Source organism: Nyctereutes procyonoides, unplaced genomic scaffold (genome assembly GCF_905146905.1).
Source record: "Nyctereutes procyonoides isolate TBG_1078 unplaced genomic scaffold, NYPRO_anot_genome, whole genome shotgun sequence".
NCBI lineage: Eukaryota > Metazoa > Chordata > Mammalia > Carnivora > Canidae > Nyctereutes > Nyctereutes procyonoides.
In genome coordinates, this window is record NW_026575046.1 from 29178680 (window position 1) to 29195705 (window position 17026).

The window sequence follows — 17026 nt, forward strand, 5'->3', positions numbered from 1 at the left end:
ACTGAAGTCAAAAGCCACTCATGTCTCATGGTCAACAGGGTACTCATGCCCAAGAGTCCCCTCCCCCTGCACTGGGCTTGGCCTCAGGGTGTCTAGACCCTACTTTGGCTCTGCCTCTACCTCTCCAGTAGCCTTGGGTGAACCCAGGCCACTCTGGGCCTTAGTTTCTGTGTATGTACAGTGGGAGTGGGGGACTTGGGCTGGATAGTGTCCAGGGGCCCGCCAGCTCCAACAGCCAGTCCTCCGAGTGACAGTTCCAATACCAGGCTCTTATCTGCCAGGACAAATATTTGGGAAAGCCTGATGAAAGGCCTGGGGGAGCAGGAGGGGGGTAAGCCAGAACCCAGAGAACTCCCACAGGCTCTAAAAGCACAACAGGAAGTGGAGGCGGCTGTGGGAAGGGAAGCGGGGGAGTCAGGACTGAGGAATGTGGGGGGGGGTGGGCAGCCCCATGCCTGGGTCCCCTTTACCAGGCCCCAAGCCGCACAAGGAGGCCTAGGGGAGAGGGGCCAGGGGTTGGGCCCAGGGGAGGCCCCACCGCTGGGCAAGGCTTCAAGGGTCCTTCGAGACTACTGAATCCAAGCCCCCCACCTTCACTATCCAGACAGGGAAACCAAGGCTCTGGAGGGGAAAGAAGTCTGCGCAGGCTGACACAGCAGAGCTTGTCGAAGCCGGAGACCAAGAGACCTGGAATGATAGAGGCCCAGAGAGACAGACACAGAGACGGAGACGGAGAAGGAGAAAGCGCACAGTGAAGGAGGCAGCAGGCGCAGGGAGCGGGGACCAGAGAGACAGCCTGAGCTGGGAGGCTCTCTGCTCCACCCCTGCGCTTGGCAGCCCCGCCGAGGACCCCAACCACCAAGGGCCAGGCTTGCAAGGGTCTGGCCGCAGCCGGATAGGAAGGAGGCCAGGAGTGGGCCGGGGTCGCCGAGCAAGAACCCTGGGGAGCGGCCACGTGACCGGGCACCCGCAGCCTCCAGGTGCGCTGTCTTTGCACTTCAGGCCCCGCCCCTCGGGCCCCGCCCAGGTCGCCCACGCCACGCCCCCTCCGGGCCCTTTTCTTTCCAATCCGGGGCTGGGCTCCGGGGCTGGGCTCCGGGGCCCGAGCCCCAGCGGCGCTGCCTCCTGTGCCCTGGCTCCGTGTGCGTCCTCAGTCTCCAGTTCTCAAAATGGGATGATGGAGAGTGTCCCAGTACAGGGCCGCATTTTCACATGCGGCTGGGCCCCACGCTCAGCTCTGCCCAGCACCCCCAGAAGCTCTCTGAGCCACTCTGCTCTGCCCTTCCTCCTTCTCCCAGTCCCTTTGGACCGGCCTGCCTGAGGGTCTCCTCATTCCTCCCCTCTCCTCTCTCTCAACTGTTCCAGACACGAAGCCCAGTCCCTCCCCAGCATCCCTACTCCCATCCCTCCGCCCCAGCCCCTCCAGCTGGATGCCAGTGTTCCGCCAGTAGGAGGGAGCAGGGCCACTGCTGCAGAGCCAGCGGCCCCCACAGAGGCCCATCTGCCCCTCCGTGGGTGCCCCTCTGGCTCCCCTCTTCCTGCCTGAGATCTCAGCCAAAGAAAATCATTAGCAGCCCAGGCTGGGGGAGGGGGTCATTTCAGCCTCCCTGCCCCTCCCCTCCCAGCCTCCCTGGCTGGCCACACTGTTTATTATTCTAAAGGAGGAATTTGGTCCACTGGCCTGGAGATGGGAGGTCACTGCAACCAGGGCTGGCCTGGCTCTGGAAGGCTGGGCCTTGCGGGCTGGGCCCCCAGCTCCCCCTGACCCTGGCTCCTTTCCCGCTGGGCCTGGGGCTGGGGGGAGCTCAGAGTCTCAGACTGAGCAAGGAGGGGCCTTCTTGAATAGGCAGCAGACCAGAGAGGGACAGAATCATGGCCTAGCCGCACAGAGAAGAGGCACAATCAGGCTAGGGAGGCTAGGCTGGGCAGAAGGGCTCAGGGCGAGTGTGGATGACCCAGGGATGTTGGGCTGACTTCTCTCTCTAGGAAATGAGCATTTGGGCTCTGGTCAACAGGGCCTCAGACTCACCGTGAGATTCAGCAAGCCTCCCGCCTTCTCTGGGACTTAGTTTCCCCCCATGAATACAGGGAGAGGTTTGGATGGGGCAACTCAAAGAGCTACACCTGTTCTAAAACTTCTTTGGCCAGAGGGAAGGTTCTGGTCACTGTTATTCCTGCTGGGGTGGTTTATGGGAAGTGAGGGCCAATGAGAAGGAGGGGGCCAGGGATGCCTGGGTGGCCCAGTGGTTGAGCGTCTGCCTTCAGCTCAGGGGGTGATCCCGGGGTCCCAGGATCTAGTCCCACATCGGGCTCCTTGCATGGAAACTGCTTCTCCCTCTGCCTGTGTCTCTGCCTCTCTCTCTGTCTCTCATGAACAAATAAATAAAATCTTTAAAAAAAGAAAGAAAAAAGGAGGGGGCTGCATCACTGAGGCTTGGGGTCATGTGAGAATCCATAGCCCATCTCATTCCACCAATTGAATTTCCCCCACCATTTGGTCACAGACATGCTGTGTGGACTTTGACGAATTGTTTCCCTCTCTGGGCCTCCTATTTCCCACCTCTACAATTAGGAGTTAGGCAATCTTTCAGGAGACTTTGAGACAAATAAACCAGTGATATAGAACCCAAGGAAGTGGCAAGAGGAAGGGTGGCATAGACAACAGGGGGGCTAGGAAGAATGAGAGTAGAGTTTGGGGGCACCCAACCTCCCAGGCTATCTTAGATGACTCCTTGATACCGTCAGTTATCTACCCAATGCTTTATGGACCTCCATGCTTCTCAGAGGCTGCTGCAGCGCCGGCCAACCCCGGAAAGGCCCAAGCCACTAATTCAGAGGTTGGGGGTTTGCCTCTGACAACTTCCCCCTTTCAGGAGAGCTATGCTCCATGGAGGAGTCACCTGGGACAAGGTAGACGTCACAGTCAGGAAGCAGGCACCATACTCTCCTGCCTGGGGAGGTCCCTGTAGCAGAGGGAGGGAGAGGACTCTCAGGGAGAGTGCTGAGTGCCAGGAAGACCTCATGATTCCTCTTATTTTGGCCAGGTTGCAGGGACAGAGGTCCAAAGATGGACCCACTCCTCACAGTGAATCAGAAGGACCCCCTTGGGTGAGTAGAACGTGCACCAGGGGAGCAGGCATGCTTGGGGAATCATTCGGAGCCCAGCCTTCTGTCTTTCCAGCTCATATGAGCCTCCACTGCTTTCCCACCACCTTAATCTAAATAAATCCAGTCCCTCTTGGCCACATCCGCCAGCAGCAGCTTCCCTCCCTCGGGGTCCTGAGACTCCCACGACACAGGGAGGCCAGGAAGGCGGGCCTCCACGGCTGCCAGTGCGGGAGGTTTGCACAGGGTGAGCATGTGCACACACACCACAGACCCCCTGCCTACGCGCTCACTCACACGCTGCTCGGAAACACATCCGTGTGCAATAGGCCATGTGTGTGCTGAGCCCTCACGCAGGCACTGCACATGTGCATGCCCACACAAAACCCACGTGCACACAGCTCCCCCCCACCGTGCCCAGCACACATGGCAGCACACGTGCACACAGCGTAGACTGCTGACTGCTTGCTCTCCCACACGCCCATGGGAGGGGTGCACACGCGCCGCAAATCACATGCGCACCCCACCCAAGCAAAGCTGTGCACATGCAGTACGCAAAGAGTGCGTGCACATGGGCCCCAACACACCTGAACACACATCCACAACACCTAACACAGGCCAGCGCGTGTCAAACATTTACTGTACCAGGTGCTGCTCTGAGCACTTGACATGGAGCGACTTACTTGCTCCTCAGCCAACTCTGTGAGCTAGATACAAGGATCAGTCCTGTTTTAGATGGGGAAGCTGAGGCAGCCAGCACTTAGGGAACTTGCCTAGGAATGCAGAGCAGAGACCGAATGGGCACAGAGTACTCTATGCCAGCCTGTGCCACCACCTTCTCAGTCTGGGCTGGGGAGAGGGTGGTAGGGGCTGACAGAGACAGATGGCACTGAGTTGTGTTTAGCTGAGAGGAGATGGGACTTGGTGATGGATGCTGGGGGGCCGGAGTGAGAGGTAGCTTACGTGAGGCCCCACTCCTCTGTTTCTGATGTGGAATACCAGGGGGAGGGGGGCAGGAGCATATGTGTGTGTGTGTGTGTGTGTGTGTGTGTGTGTGTGTGTGTGTGTGTTGGGACACAATGTCATTTTCTGAGATAAGGATAAGGGAAGGGGCAGGATTGAGAGCTGCCACTGAGCTACTTTAGGGTTTGGAGGGGCTGTGGGTACCTGAATGGACAGAGGGACCCTCCATCCAGAGGCAGGGAACAGGCTGGGCAGAAGTAGCCTTGAGGGGGACTGGGAGGAAGCCCTGCTGCAAGGAGGAGGAGTGGGGCTCTCTGGCCAGGGATGCCCCAAATAAACGAGATGCCAGAGGGAGGAGGAGGCTTAGCTGTGGAGTCACGGGGTTAGAGTCCTGGAATAGCAGCGCTCCACAGCCCTTAGGGATCATCTATCCAATCCAACCTTCTTCCTGTGCCCATTGTACAGGCAGGAAAACTGAGGCCAAGAGAAAACCTGGGACAGGTGCCAATGTTCTGACCTCAGGCTGAGGTGGCCAGCGGGACACTGATGCTCACCTGACCGGGCAGCCCTGGCTCCAGTCCCAGCTCCGATGTGGGGCTGTTGGCTCAAGACCCAGCGTTCGGACCACATCCACTGCCTACTCTTTTCCCACAGAACGCCCCCTGCCCTGCCATACGTAAACCTCCCTATCAAAGTCACTTTCCCTGTCCTGCCCCTCGCAGACAGGGAACCGGGACTGAGACCAAGAGGAAGTGGCTCCTCTTGCAGGCAGAAGTGGGACACGGCTCGAGTGCCCTGCTGGTGGCCTCTTCCTCTCTTCTGCACACCTCTCTCTCCCCCCAACCCTTGGCGTCCCCTCGAACAAACTGGAGCAGATCCCTAGCTGGGAATTAGGGGGTGTGGGTTCCAGCCCCAGCTCTATCACCCATCTACAGTGCAGTTGTGTCCCTTTCTGAGCCTTGGTCTTCCCATCTGTACACGGAGTGCATGGGGCTGCCCTGGATGCACTTCCAGGGCTGCCTTGCTGTGGCTCTCAGGACCCTGCTCTGGAAGGAAGAGGGCTGTGCAGAGTTGGAATGCTGGGGTGGGGGTGGGGGCCAGGGAGGGGCCCCCCCGGCCTGGATGTCATGACTCAGCTCAGAGAAGGCAGCCAGCTTTAGGCCTGGGAGTGTGTGGGGGCAAGAGGCATCTGGAGCCAGGGACTGAGTCCTCCCTCCAGCAGCTGGGAGAGCACGTGAGTGAGGGCCACTCTGACTTGACCTGGCAGAGTGTGGCCCGTGTGGCCCATGTGGCCCATGTGGCCTTACTCCAAGTGGGCTGAGATGTAGGTGCGCTCTTGCAGCATGGGGGCCGGGGGGACTTCATCCTGGGAGCCAGGGAGGACCGCAGGGTCCATTGGGTAGAGGGGGTGGAAGCCTGGGAAGGGGCCAAGGCTGTGGGGCTCCCGCCTGCCACCCTCAATCCAAAGCCCCACTTCTATCTGTTGGTGAAGGCTCAGCACTCCCCCTCCAGCACAGTGAATCTCCCCGCAAGCCTGAGGATCACATCAAGGCCAGAGAGAGAGCAACCTGGCCCAATCACACAGCGACGACACAGCTTGGTGCTCCTGGCCTTCCCCTCTGCCATGCTCCTCTAGAGCCGCAGGGCCTTCATGTGTCCAGGTACCTATGAACTCCCCCAAACCAAGCAGAAGAAATCCACTAAGTTGGGGCCTGGCATGGGCTCTAGCTGTTCTGGAAGTCCAGGTGGGGAGAATAACAGTGCCAGTTCCATGGGCTGGCATTCTGATCCCCCTACCCCTGTCCCCCCGCCCCCGGCACCAGCTTGGTGGCCTCTGGCTGTCCTATTGCACTGCCCTCCTTCTGTCTCCTCACCTCTGATGTGTCCCCTCCTGCCTCTTCTCACACCGCAGCCCAGCCCGAGGAACCTTTCTGAAATACCTCTCTGATCATGTCCTCCCCTGCCCCCTCCGTGGCTCTCTCTCCGTCACCCCCAGGAAGTGGCTGGCTTCTTAGCTCAGCCTTTAAGAAACTTGGTGCCCTGGCCCTGGCGACAGCTCATCGTGACTGGGGACAGGAGGTTGCTGCCTTCCCAGCTCCCCAGGGCCCAAGCAAGGCCCCCACACTCGTCACTCACTCTGTGCTTTTCTCCCCAGGAGGCCTCCCCAGGGACACAATGGAAAGAAATGACCTATTTTCTGGAAGTTCAAAATAAAACGAAACATCTGTCTGGATCAGAGCCAGGCTGATAAAGAACGGACTGATTCCCCCCACCGCCGAAGCCCCCCCTCCTCTTGCCACACACCCCCTCACCCGCCAGAGTGTGTGTGCTTGGGGGTGGGGGACAACACGGGCCCAGTTACTTGGAACAGCTCGTGGGAAAGCGCTCAGTGTGTGCCTCACGGCCACTGGGGGCCCAGGGGAGGGGGCCTGGGTCCCCACACAGGCTGGGAACCGTCCTGAGAAGGAGGTCAGGGAGGGAGGGAGGCCCGCCGCGTGCTCCTGCAGAGCAAACACTTCCTGCCTTCTCCGGCGCCTCGCTGGCCTCCCTGCTCATCCATCCCGTGTGGCTGCCCACCTCCACCCCCAGGGCACCTCCACCCCCAGGGCCGAAGGCCTGGTTCTGCACAGGCCCCGTGGATCCTAGGACGAGAGTCCTCTGGATCCCATCTGGAACTCCTAGAGCCTCGGCAGAATGGAACAAGGCGCTAGCAGGCCTTGCAAACAGCAGGAATTTCAATAGCCATCTTTGATTTAGTTGGTGCCACCTGATACCTGGGCTAAGCCATTTATGTGAATGACTTTGGGACAGTCTGTGACCCCTCTGTGTCGCCGTCCCATTTCACAGATGAGGAGAGCAAGGCACAGAGTGCTTGGATCATTTGCCTGAGGTCAACGGATCTTTGTCAGGGGTGAAGCCAGTGCCCAGTCCCCAGCAGACCGACCCCAGAGCACACTGGCTCCGTGCCACCTGACGGCCTCCCTGCCTGGCACATGGCACAGGCTGAGCCTGTGAGCCACCCGCCCCGCTCCTTCCCCTCGGCGTCCTGACCTGTCCCATCCATCCTGCTTTCCTTTTTTTTTTTTTTCCATCCTGCTTTCCTTGTACTGGGCTGAGTCTGAAGCTGAAGAACAGGATGGGCGTCACATCGTCTTTCATAGAGCCCTGTGACCGTGGGGCCAGGAGTGCGACGGTGGGGCCAGGAGGGGTCACATCTACTCCCTGCTCACGTCTGCCCCTCCCGCTCTGCCAACCAAGGGGCTGTCGGTCCACAGCAGCACACCTCCCGTGGCCAGGGTCTCACCACCTCATCCGGAACCTACTCCATTCTTGGACGGCTCAGGATCCTCAGGGCTCAGGCTATTAAAAATTTTCATTACACTGGGGATTTTGTTTTGTCCTCACAACAATCCTGTGAGGGGGTTACAATCGTGATTTCCCTTTCATGAGGAGGAAACTGAGTCTCAGAGAGGTCTGGTAGCTTGTCCAAGGCGACACAGCCGGTAAGCCATGAAGCTGGGATGCAAACTCAGGCTTGTCTGACTCCAAACCTGCATTCTTTTTTTTCTTTTTTTATTCATTGGAGACAGAGATAGAGGCAGAGACATGGGCAGAGGGAGAAGCAGGCTCCCTGCAGGGATCCCCATCTGGGACTCAATCCCAGGACCCTGGGATCACCACCTGAGCCAAAGGCAGACAGTCAACCGCTTAGCTACCCAGGAGTCCCTCCTAACCCTCACGATAGACTGTATGTCTCCAGCCCAGAAACAGGTCTGTCCACAAGGAAACGGTACCAAATAAGTTTACCCTAATGGGGTCCATACAGAATCCAGGCTCTCAAGGACCGGAGGATCCTGAGGTCAGGGTCCTATCCTTCCCTTGCTGAGGTGCAGAGTGAGCAAGGGGCCTGCCCCAGCTCACCCAGTAAGGTAAAGCCAAGCTAGGGATGGAGCTCAGAACTTTCCTGCAACTTCACTGCAGAGCCAGAGGGTGAGCACAGGGTTGAGGAGAGGAGTCCTTGCTGAGGACAGCCTGGGGCTGGCAGGGGCCATGCCCAACAGTGGCCTGTCCCTGAGCGCCTCGGAGATGCAGCACCCAGGCAGGCGGGCTAGGTGTGTGGCCGGCTGTGCCCGGGTTCCAGGCTCGCCCCTGGTGGGGCCCCAGCACCTCGGCAGCTGCAGAGTTCCGGGCCTCCACCATCCCTCGCTGCCCTCCCCGCACCGCCTCCCCTGCCCCCCAGAGCCTCATCTCAGGCCGGTGCCATGGCAACGGAGAGCCCAGGTCCTGGCAGCCAGAGGAGCCCCCGAGAGGGGTCCCAGGCCGAGGCTGGGGAGGGGGGTGCGGCGGGCGCAGACAAGCAAACCTTCTGTTCCCGGGGCTGCTGCCAGCCCGGGATCAGCCCTGGGCCGGGGTGGGGGCCGCAAATAGAATGGGTTCTCAGAGCCAAGTGGGCAGGGGGCAGGCAGGCCTCAGGCCTTGGTCCTGACCCACCAGCACATGGCCTGCCCCCACCAGCCCCAAGCCCAGGCCACGGGCGGGCAGAGAGGGAGCTGGCTGACAGAGGCCCTGCCACCAACAGGAGCCAACGGGAGCATTGAGATTCCCCTCAGAGTCCTCGGGGCTGCAGAGCCAGAGGGGAGAAAGTCCCACATTTCACTTCCCTCTCCCTCTCTCCGCTCCCTCCTCTCACCCCTCTCTCTGGCCCCGCACCCCCTTCTCCCACAGACTGTCACTCAGCTCCTCTGGGCCTCGGCATGCCCATCTGGAAGTCGGGGCTCGTCCCGGAGCAGTGGAGGCCACTGAATGAGTTCATACAAGTAAGACGCTTAGAACAGGGCCTGGCACACAGCCCTGTGCCAAGTCAGTGGCCTCGTTCTTCTTCCTTCACTCACGGGAGAGCAGCAGTGCGCAGCCCGGCCCCCACCCCGGCCAGGCTTGCAGGGGAGGCCCATGATAGATGAGATGCTGGGAAAGCCCCCTGCAGAGGGGCTCCTCTGGAACGGGGAGCTGCAGCCGGCTCAGTCAGAGGGGGGTGTCTCCCTGCACAGTCAGGGTTGTAAAGGCCCACCCAGGACCCAAACCCAAGTTCAGTGAGTTCTGGCAACCACGTCCTTCCTGTACCTTTGTCTTAGTCCCTTCGCTCGATTCCTGAGTGAGGAAACGCACCTAACAATTTTTTCAGGTGCCTCCAAATTCCTCATAGGGAATTAGGTATACAGTGGATGCTTAATAGATGCTTCCACAGCCTAAAGGATCAAATGGCCTTATAGGGACAGCCTTCTGGTCTTCAGGCCCGGGCCCTCAGCTGTCCCCTGATACCTCAGGGTTCACTAGGCTGGGAAAGAGTCTAGGTGACTCTTTCTTTCTAGGGTGGTGATGGGACAGGCTAGGTTAGAAGGCAAAAGGGGGCCCTTGATGGCAGCAAGTTGTGCACGATGCCACCCAGAGCACCAAAAGCACATGGGAGCTCAGCCAGGCCAGGGGCTGCAGTCGCGCTGTGCACCCACTTAATCCAGGTCCAAGTTAAGTGCCAGCTCTCCTACCTTGTAGCTGCGTGACCTGTTTGACTTTAAGTTCCCTGAGTCCAGTTTCCAGAAAAATGACAGAAGGAACTTCCTTTTCCATTGCTGGGAGGGTTAGTGGTGATAATGAAAAGCACCTGTCACATAATAGGTGCTCAGGAAAGGGCAGGGGTCATGAATACGTGATTATTCCAGTGAGGAGAGGGTGGCCTCCAGCTGGGCCTCCAGGGTTTAGTGGGGTTCTTCGGTAGATGATGCCAGGCAAGGGTCACTCCTGGCTATCCCACGTGGCTCTGTGTGGTAAGTGGGAGAGAGAACCCAGGGCATCTGGGAAAACAGCAGGGGGAGAACTTTTACATCAGAAATCAGGGCTCTTGGGGATCCCTGGGTGGCTCAGCAGTTTAGCGCCTGCCTTCGGCCCAGGGTATGATCCTGGAGTCCCGGGATCAAGTCCCACATCGGGCTCCCTGCACGGAGCCTACTTCTCTCTCTCTGCCTGTGTCTCTGCCTCTCTCTCTCTGTCTCTCATGAATAAATAAATAAGATCTTTAAAAAAAATTTTTTTTAAAGAAATCAGGGCTCTTTAGCAAAGGGGTAGGAAAAGGCTCAATCTGACATGAGGAAAATATTGTGGAGATCAATTTGGGAAAGGCTTAGGGTCCTGGGTGAAGATTTAGGCTTTGTCCCGGAGGTGCTAGGTAGCCAACTTTCAGGGCATTGATAGCAGGATGTGGTGGGGGGGTGGAACTGGCTGCTGGCTGGGCAGTGATAAGAGTCCAACTCCAAGCACTACGGGGGTGGGGGGGAGCTCCTGTCCTCAAACAGGAGTGACAGAGCAGGTTAGCATCTGTGGGAGGGTGTGGGTTCGAATGGGGACAGTGGAGGCAGCGAGGCCAGTTTCGGATACGAAACCTTCTCAAACCCTGCCTAAAACTCCCTAGCGGAACCAGCCATGTAATCTGTGGGGCCACCTGCAAAGTGGACACGCAGGGTTCCTGGTTACAAAATTGTTAAGAATTTCAGGCATGTGGGCAGCCCCGGTGGCGCAGCGGTTTAGCGCCGCCTGCAGTCCAGGGTGTGATCCTGGAGACCCAGGATCAAGTCCCATATAGGGCTCCTTGTATGGAGCCTGCTTCTCCCTCTGCCTGTGCCTCTGCCTCTTTCTCTTGCTCTCTCTGAACAAATAAATAAATAAATCTTTACAAAAAAAAAAAAGAATTTCAGGCGTGAAACATCATTTCTGCTCTCTGGACTAACAGGGAGGCCAAGTGTCCAGCCAGCCTGCCAGCCACTGGTCTGTTTATCCATCTCTCCATGCACTTATTTATCACTATTCACTACCCATTCAGCAGACTGACTGTAGCCCAGGAACTGAGGTAAGAGCAGAATAGTCCATAGTCCACTTTCCCTTCACAGCTACGGCTGTGACAGCTTTGACAGCTTTGAGCCCTGCCCTATGGACTAGCCCTGGAATCCCCCCATGCCCAACTGAGGCTCAGCTTCATGCACGGAGACTCTGACCGCCAGCTGGTTCTACTTCCCTGGAGGGAACGCCACTAGGGCAGCAATGAGGATTGGAAACAGCCACAGAAACCTGGCAGGGCTAAGGGCAAAGCAAGATGGAACATTTGGGGTCACTGAGCTGCCCCCTTGGCCTCCCCCAACACTTGTATAAAAGGAAATCATGGCCAAAATGGAGAAGTGATGTGGTGAGAGCTCCAAGTCCACAAACCCACCCCGGAGGGTTCCCACCCCTCATGGAAATGGCATTTCCTCTTCAGCCCAAACGTTGCCCTGTGACCTCAGCCCAGGGAGAACTGGGGCTGAGTGAACCTCGGATGGCAGAGATGGATGGTGAAGACACAGCATGTGCTCAGCTGGGTCCCCAGCTCCACACTACTACCACCGACCATCCATACAACTGGAGGCACACCCCTCCCGTTCTCTGGACCTGTTTTCCAACTGTACATGAAGGAAGTTGAACCAGGTGACCCCCAGAATCCTTTTCATCTCTGACCTTCAAGGACTGACTCCCTGGCCCTGCTACCCCCACTTCCCAAGGGATAATCATTCCTATCACAGGGCGGAGAAGCTGGTACCTCTGGCAGATGAAAGGTTTCAGGCACCTGAGACATCAAATAGCCCTGATCTGAAGCAAGGAGAAGAGAGGATATTAATGCAACTAAAGCAATACACTTTGATTTTCAGCCTCCTGCACTAGGCTGGGGGCACGGTACCCCAGAAAACACCTGGGAAGGATGGTTCCTTGAGGCAAGGAGTCCGGGGGTTCAAGAGGCCCTTTACCTGCAGGCTCTGGATCTGAAGTCTTGGGAGGGTCTTAAGGTGGCTCCTACACTGGAAGCAACAAGTGTGTAAATTACACACCCGCTCCCACCTGTACCCCACATCGATTCTCTCACCTCTGGACCCCATCATTCATCCGTCCACCACACAGCCAAAGCCCTTCTTCCTCTTGAAACCGGAGCATACAAGATTTGAAAAATCAGCATTGGAAGGGGCCTACAGGCAGGCTCACAGCATCCACACATACACATTCCAGCAGGCACATCTCCCGGCCCTCCCTCCTCTGTATCCCAGAAAAATGGGCCCATGGGCTCTGCAGGTACATGCCCCTTGGAGCTCCCCAAGAAACTGAGTGCATAACGAATGGGTTGTCCTAACTGTAGAAAGTTCCTCCTCTTTATTGCAGGTTACAGTTTCCCATTAGTGGTCATCGATCCTGACCTCTTTCTGTAAAGGGTAGGGAAAGGGTAAGAAAAAACCCTTTCATTGTGAAGTTAAATATGCATGATGCCTGAGTACACAACAGGGCTTGTGTGGCTGCCAATCTGGGCTGGCGTGGCTTGGAATCCTGGAATTGTTTTAGGCCTGGAAGGAGCTCAGAGATTCATCTTGTTCAACCTCCTGGTCTTACTGATGGGAAAACTGAAGCCCAGAGAAGGACTGACTCACCCACGGTCACACAGGATGGGTCCCGGGGTCTGATGACCACCTCTGGAACTCTGAGGGGCTGAGGCACATTCTCAGAGTTGATGCTGGATCCCCAGGGGTGGTCCGTGCCCCACCCAGCCTCTCGTCCTGGGCTCTGAAGTCACAAACACCCGGATGCAAAACCCAGCTCTACTACTTCCTAGCTGTGGGACCTTGGGCAACTGACTTAACCTCTCTGGGCATTTCCTCATCTGTAAAGCAGAGAGAGTTTATATCTACTCCTGGAGGTTGCTGTGATGATTCTATTAGTTTGGCAAATATTTATTGAGCACTTTCTGAACGCCGGGCCTGTTTGAAGCCCCAAGGAATGACAGCAGTGAACTTCACAGTAATGGATGGGAAGTACAACAAAAGTGCTCAGGGATTGCGGGTCCCTGTCATCTCACCCTGCCCACACTGCTCCCAGGCTGAGCGGCTGTGAAATCTGCCGCTGGGAGGCCCCCAGGGAGGCCTGTGGAAGACAGTGGAGGAAGATGTCCCCCCATGCCGAGGGCGCACTGCCCGCAGGGTTCTGAAACATGTGCAGGGAAGTAAGATGGGCACGGCAGGCACTTCAGGGCAGTCTAGGGACCCTCTCATTCCTTCCTCCCTCCCCACCACACTCAGCAGCCCATCCTGAGCAAAAACCCCAAGTGCCCTCCTCCAGTCCAGAAGGTCTCAGAGCCAGACCATGCCTGGAAGGTGGAGGTAGGCCTTTAGACTGGTCCCTTCCAGGGGCATAGCCCTTGGCGAGGCATAGACTAACTTCACTTCACTGCCGAGTCCTGTTCAGAATGGAGGGAGGCCAGTGGGCCTCTCTTAGCCAATGGCCTTTGGGTCCAGCCCTGAGAAGTGAAAGATCTACTACGCACCTTTATCAATATTATCCTCACGGAGACTACATGCCTCCCTACTGCCTACAGAGGAGGGGGCCGATGCTAAGAGAGACAGAGCACTGGCTCAGGGTCACACAGCCAGGCAGGAGCCAACTAGGGAATAACACACAGTCCTCTGATGCCCAGACCTGATGTTCTTTACCCCAGTGCCCAACACCTTCCAGATGTGGATACAGCCCAGAAAAAAAGGATCCGGGGACCCGAGTTGGCAACATAGCGGACTTGAGTCGAGCCAGGGCAAACGCCAGGTCTCCTGACTCTGAATCCGCGGGGCTTTCCGCTGTCCCACATCTGGGGGCAATTACAAATCTCAGCTCCTCTTCCCACAGAGGAGTGAGGGATGTCCCATCACCACTGAAGGGAAGGTGCTGGCCAGATGGTCCTCCTTCCTCACTTAGGACCCGGCCAGGCTCCGGGTAGACCCGGTGCAGGCGGAGCCTGAAGCCGAACTCACTGCCGCCGAAGGTGCTGGAGCCAGGAACGGCCTCAGTGGGAGGATGGAGACTCCCTGCCTTCTGGCCTGGGGCTCCCTGGGTAGCCAAGGGGTAAGTCTTTGGTTTCAAGTAGACTTGGGCCTAAGTACCAACTCTACTAACTATGTGACACTGGGAAAATCACATAGCCTCTCTGAGCCTTGGCTTCCTGGTCTGCAACACAGGGGTAACGACAATACGGATTCCCAAGAGCTGCTGTGGGGGTGACAAGGTGTGTGGGGTCTCGGCTCTGTGCCTGGCACAGCGAAAGCACTCCATGGCGGTGACCCACACAGCAGCACTACGGATCCGGGGCTACAGATCTGGGGCCTGCTGCAAGGAGGCAGGGGAGGACCGCATGACCTCAGATATCTCCCTAGAGGCCTCCTGCATTCTGGGATGGCAGACAGGCAGGGACACTCCTCCCTGTTTGACATAGAAAAATGCAGTCTGGAGGAACAGCGTGCTGTTCTGGAAGGGCACCTGAGGGAAGGGTGGGGCTTGGTTCTGGTCTCACATTTGGGAACAGCAAGTCTTCAGTGAGCCCCTCCTACCTTTTGCCAGCACATTTTCTGTTTCACTGCCTGCCTGTCTGCATATGTTGGGGACGGAAAACAAGATGGGGTCACTTGGGGCCCAAATGATCTCTGATGTGCACACAGAGCACAAACAGGAAGAGAAGGCCAAGCAACAAGGCAAAGGGCATGGCAAGCACTTGGAAGACTGGAAGGACCCCGGAAGGCTGCCTGGAGGAGGGGGAGGTAGGGCATTCCCTCCATTTTCCTTCACGGAAAATGAGGAAGGACATTCTCACAGGCAAGATTGTGCATACTCCTCCTGGAGACCCTGGGATCTGACTGGAGGGAACACAAGGACCAAGTTTGGAGAAATGCGGCAGGAAGCTTATTACCTCCCCAAGCTCTGCCAGTTACTAGCACCGTGATACAGTTTTGTAGCTGCTGTGAACCTCACGCGTAAAACCAACATAAAATCCATCCCTGCCTCTGGAGCTGCTGGTGAGCTACGTGAGATCATGCTCATAAAGCTCTCCGCACGGTCCTGGCATGCAGTAAGTGTCAATCAGTGGCAGCTACTATTAGGAGTTGGGGCTTTCTATAGGGGAGACTCAAAGAAGGAATCGTGATCAGATTCATGTTTTAGGATGGAGTGAAAGCAGCGTCGGAAGGAGGAAGACAGCGAGGCGGCTTGAGCAGCTGCCTGGGTCCAGAGGGAAGGGCCCAGCAACCGACTCCCCCTTCTATCCAGAGGGGCCCCCACATCTGACGGCAGATCCCAGGCCCCCAGCCCCACAGCCCCGACTGTGAGACTGTGACTGCTAGGCTAGGCCTGCCACAGCCCCCTTGCCTTCGCACTTTCCCAGCCACTGGGGGTTTGGAAGGACATCTTAGGAATCTGGAAAATTTGCAAATCCATTTAAATCCCCAGAGGTTGCCTGGCGGCCGACTGGCCTAGAGCCAGACAGATTCTTAAGGACAAGGCTTGGGCCAAGAGACAGGGGCCATGGCTCTGAAGTCCCCTATCCCCTGCTAGATCTCCATTCCGTGCACCCTCCTTGCTGCCTCCCAATTCTCCTCTCGAGCTCCTGCCAGCTTTCCCCGGCCCTCTCAGGCGGTTCTATGTTTTGGAGGCCCTCAGTCTGCACCCAGAAACCTCTAGGGTTCATTTGGCAAAAGCAGGGGACAGCAGGACTATGGAGACCGGCTGGGCCACCCACCCCAGAAGCAGCCTGAGCAGGAGAAGAGAAAACTGGCTCCTCCAGCCCTGACGTCGCCCACAGCCTCCCAGCTTCTTCCCATCTGGTTTTGTTAAAAATATTTTCCATTTTTTGACCTACCCAAGAAGGCACAGACTGGAGCAAGGGGACAGGACAAGGGGCTGGGGATACCCCTTCTCCCAGCACTTACCTTGCTGCTGATGCCTTCGGGGGTGGGCACAGTCCTGAGCTCTGGGCTGTCACCCCCTCCAGGAAGTCCTCCTCGCTGACCTCTCATTAACAGAGAGACTTTGCTGGACTCCCCAACGGGGCCGCGGCTGGGTCGCAGAGCAGGGAAGACAGCCTAGTCTCCGGGCCCTGGGAGCCTCAGGAGGATGGAGGGAGTGGGGGGCTGCAGGGGTGAGTGAGGAGTGGCCTCACTGCCAAAGCATCCTTCTGGAGGAGCAGGGCTGCCAGGAGGGGCCGCCCTGGGTCTGGCCCTCTGCGCTGCAGGGCACAGGCTGCTGCCCCCAGCTGCTGGTCAGGGGGGCCGGGTCCTCTCCGTGCCGTCCTCCTGCCCTCTGCCTCCAACTTGTTCGCAGAGGGATCCTGGATCCCAGACGGGATGGGCAGGGACTGCGGGCGCTGGCAGCCCCGGGAGCTCACACCACTGTGGGCTTCCCTGCCCTCCCCCTACTTTGGGGGAAAGGCTGCAGGGCCGCCTCTGATTGGCTCAGCCGGGAGCAGGGGGGCGAGGGGGCGGGGAAGGTGGACGCGTGTGTCTGTTTTCAATTTCAGTTTCTTCCCCCTCTTTCTTTTCCCCCAAGTTTCTTGTTTTTCTTCCTTTTTCCCCTCTGCTTGCTCTCTCCGTCGCCTGCTCTCTCAGGATGTGAGGGGATGTTTAGAAATTCCGCAGCCCACGCCAACCGCTGAGTCACTTTTATTAAAAGTGGTCCGGCCCCACCTCTCTGATGCCCTGCCGCGCAGCACCTGGGGCCGACTCCCTTGTCTGTGCCTCAGTTTCCACATCCATAAGGGCTGCTCTGAGCACCTATATGATCGATTCAGGCAACATCCGTTTATTGCACAAGCATGTGCTAGACACCATGCGGGGTGCTGGGAGTGGTAGTGAGCAACACACAGTCCCTGACTCCAGGGCTGCCCCGGCTAGTGGGAGACACAAGGAGGCACAGGGAGGTGCCCCGAGGAAGAGCAGGGCGGCTGAGAGTGCATTTAGAGGGGCAACTAACTGAGGCTTTGGGATTATCAGTTGCTTGTCGCAAGAAGAAACCCAAGGCTCAGGTGTGAATTGGCACAGAGAGGGAAAGAGACCTGGTGATGTCACCTGGTGTACTTGGGATT

The 17026-nt window shown here is 57.7% G+C and overlaps 1 protein-coding gene and 1 long non-coding RNA gene across 4 annotated transcripts in view; one reads left to right on the forward strand and one right to left on the reverse strand.

Annotated features, from left to right (window-relative positions):
- Positions 1-16319, reverse strand: part of PDGFRB (platelet derived growth factor receptor beta) — a 37727-nt gene extending 21408 nt beyond the window's left edge. For both annotated transcript variants that reach the window (XM_055325224.1, XM_055325223.1), the window contains exon 1: positions 15876-16319. In XM_055325224.1, coding sequence (XP_055181199.1) covers positions 15876-15962 — 87 coding nt within the window. In that variant the 5' untranslated portion in view covers positions 15963-16319. The remainder of the gene's footprint in view (positions 1-15875) is intronic.
- On the forward strand, positions 473-6640 carry LOC129509547 (uncharacterized). Of its 2 annotated transcripts, XR_008664369.1 has the most exons (4): positions 473-980; positions 3045-3108; positions 4534-5729; positions 6224-6640. It is a non-coding gene; the product is annotated as an uncharacterized LOC129509547 (long non-coding RNA). The 2 variants fall into 2 exon arrangements; XR_008664370.1 differs by having other exon boundaries at positions 4534-6640.
- Positions 16320-17026: the final 707 nt, after the last annotated feature.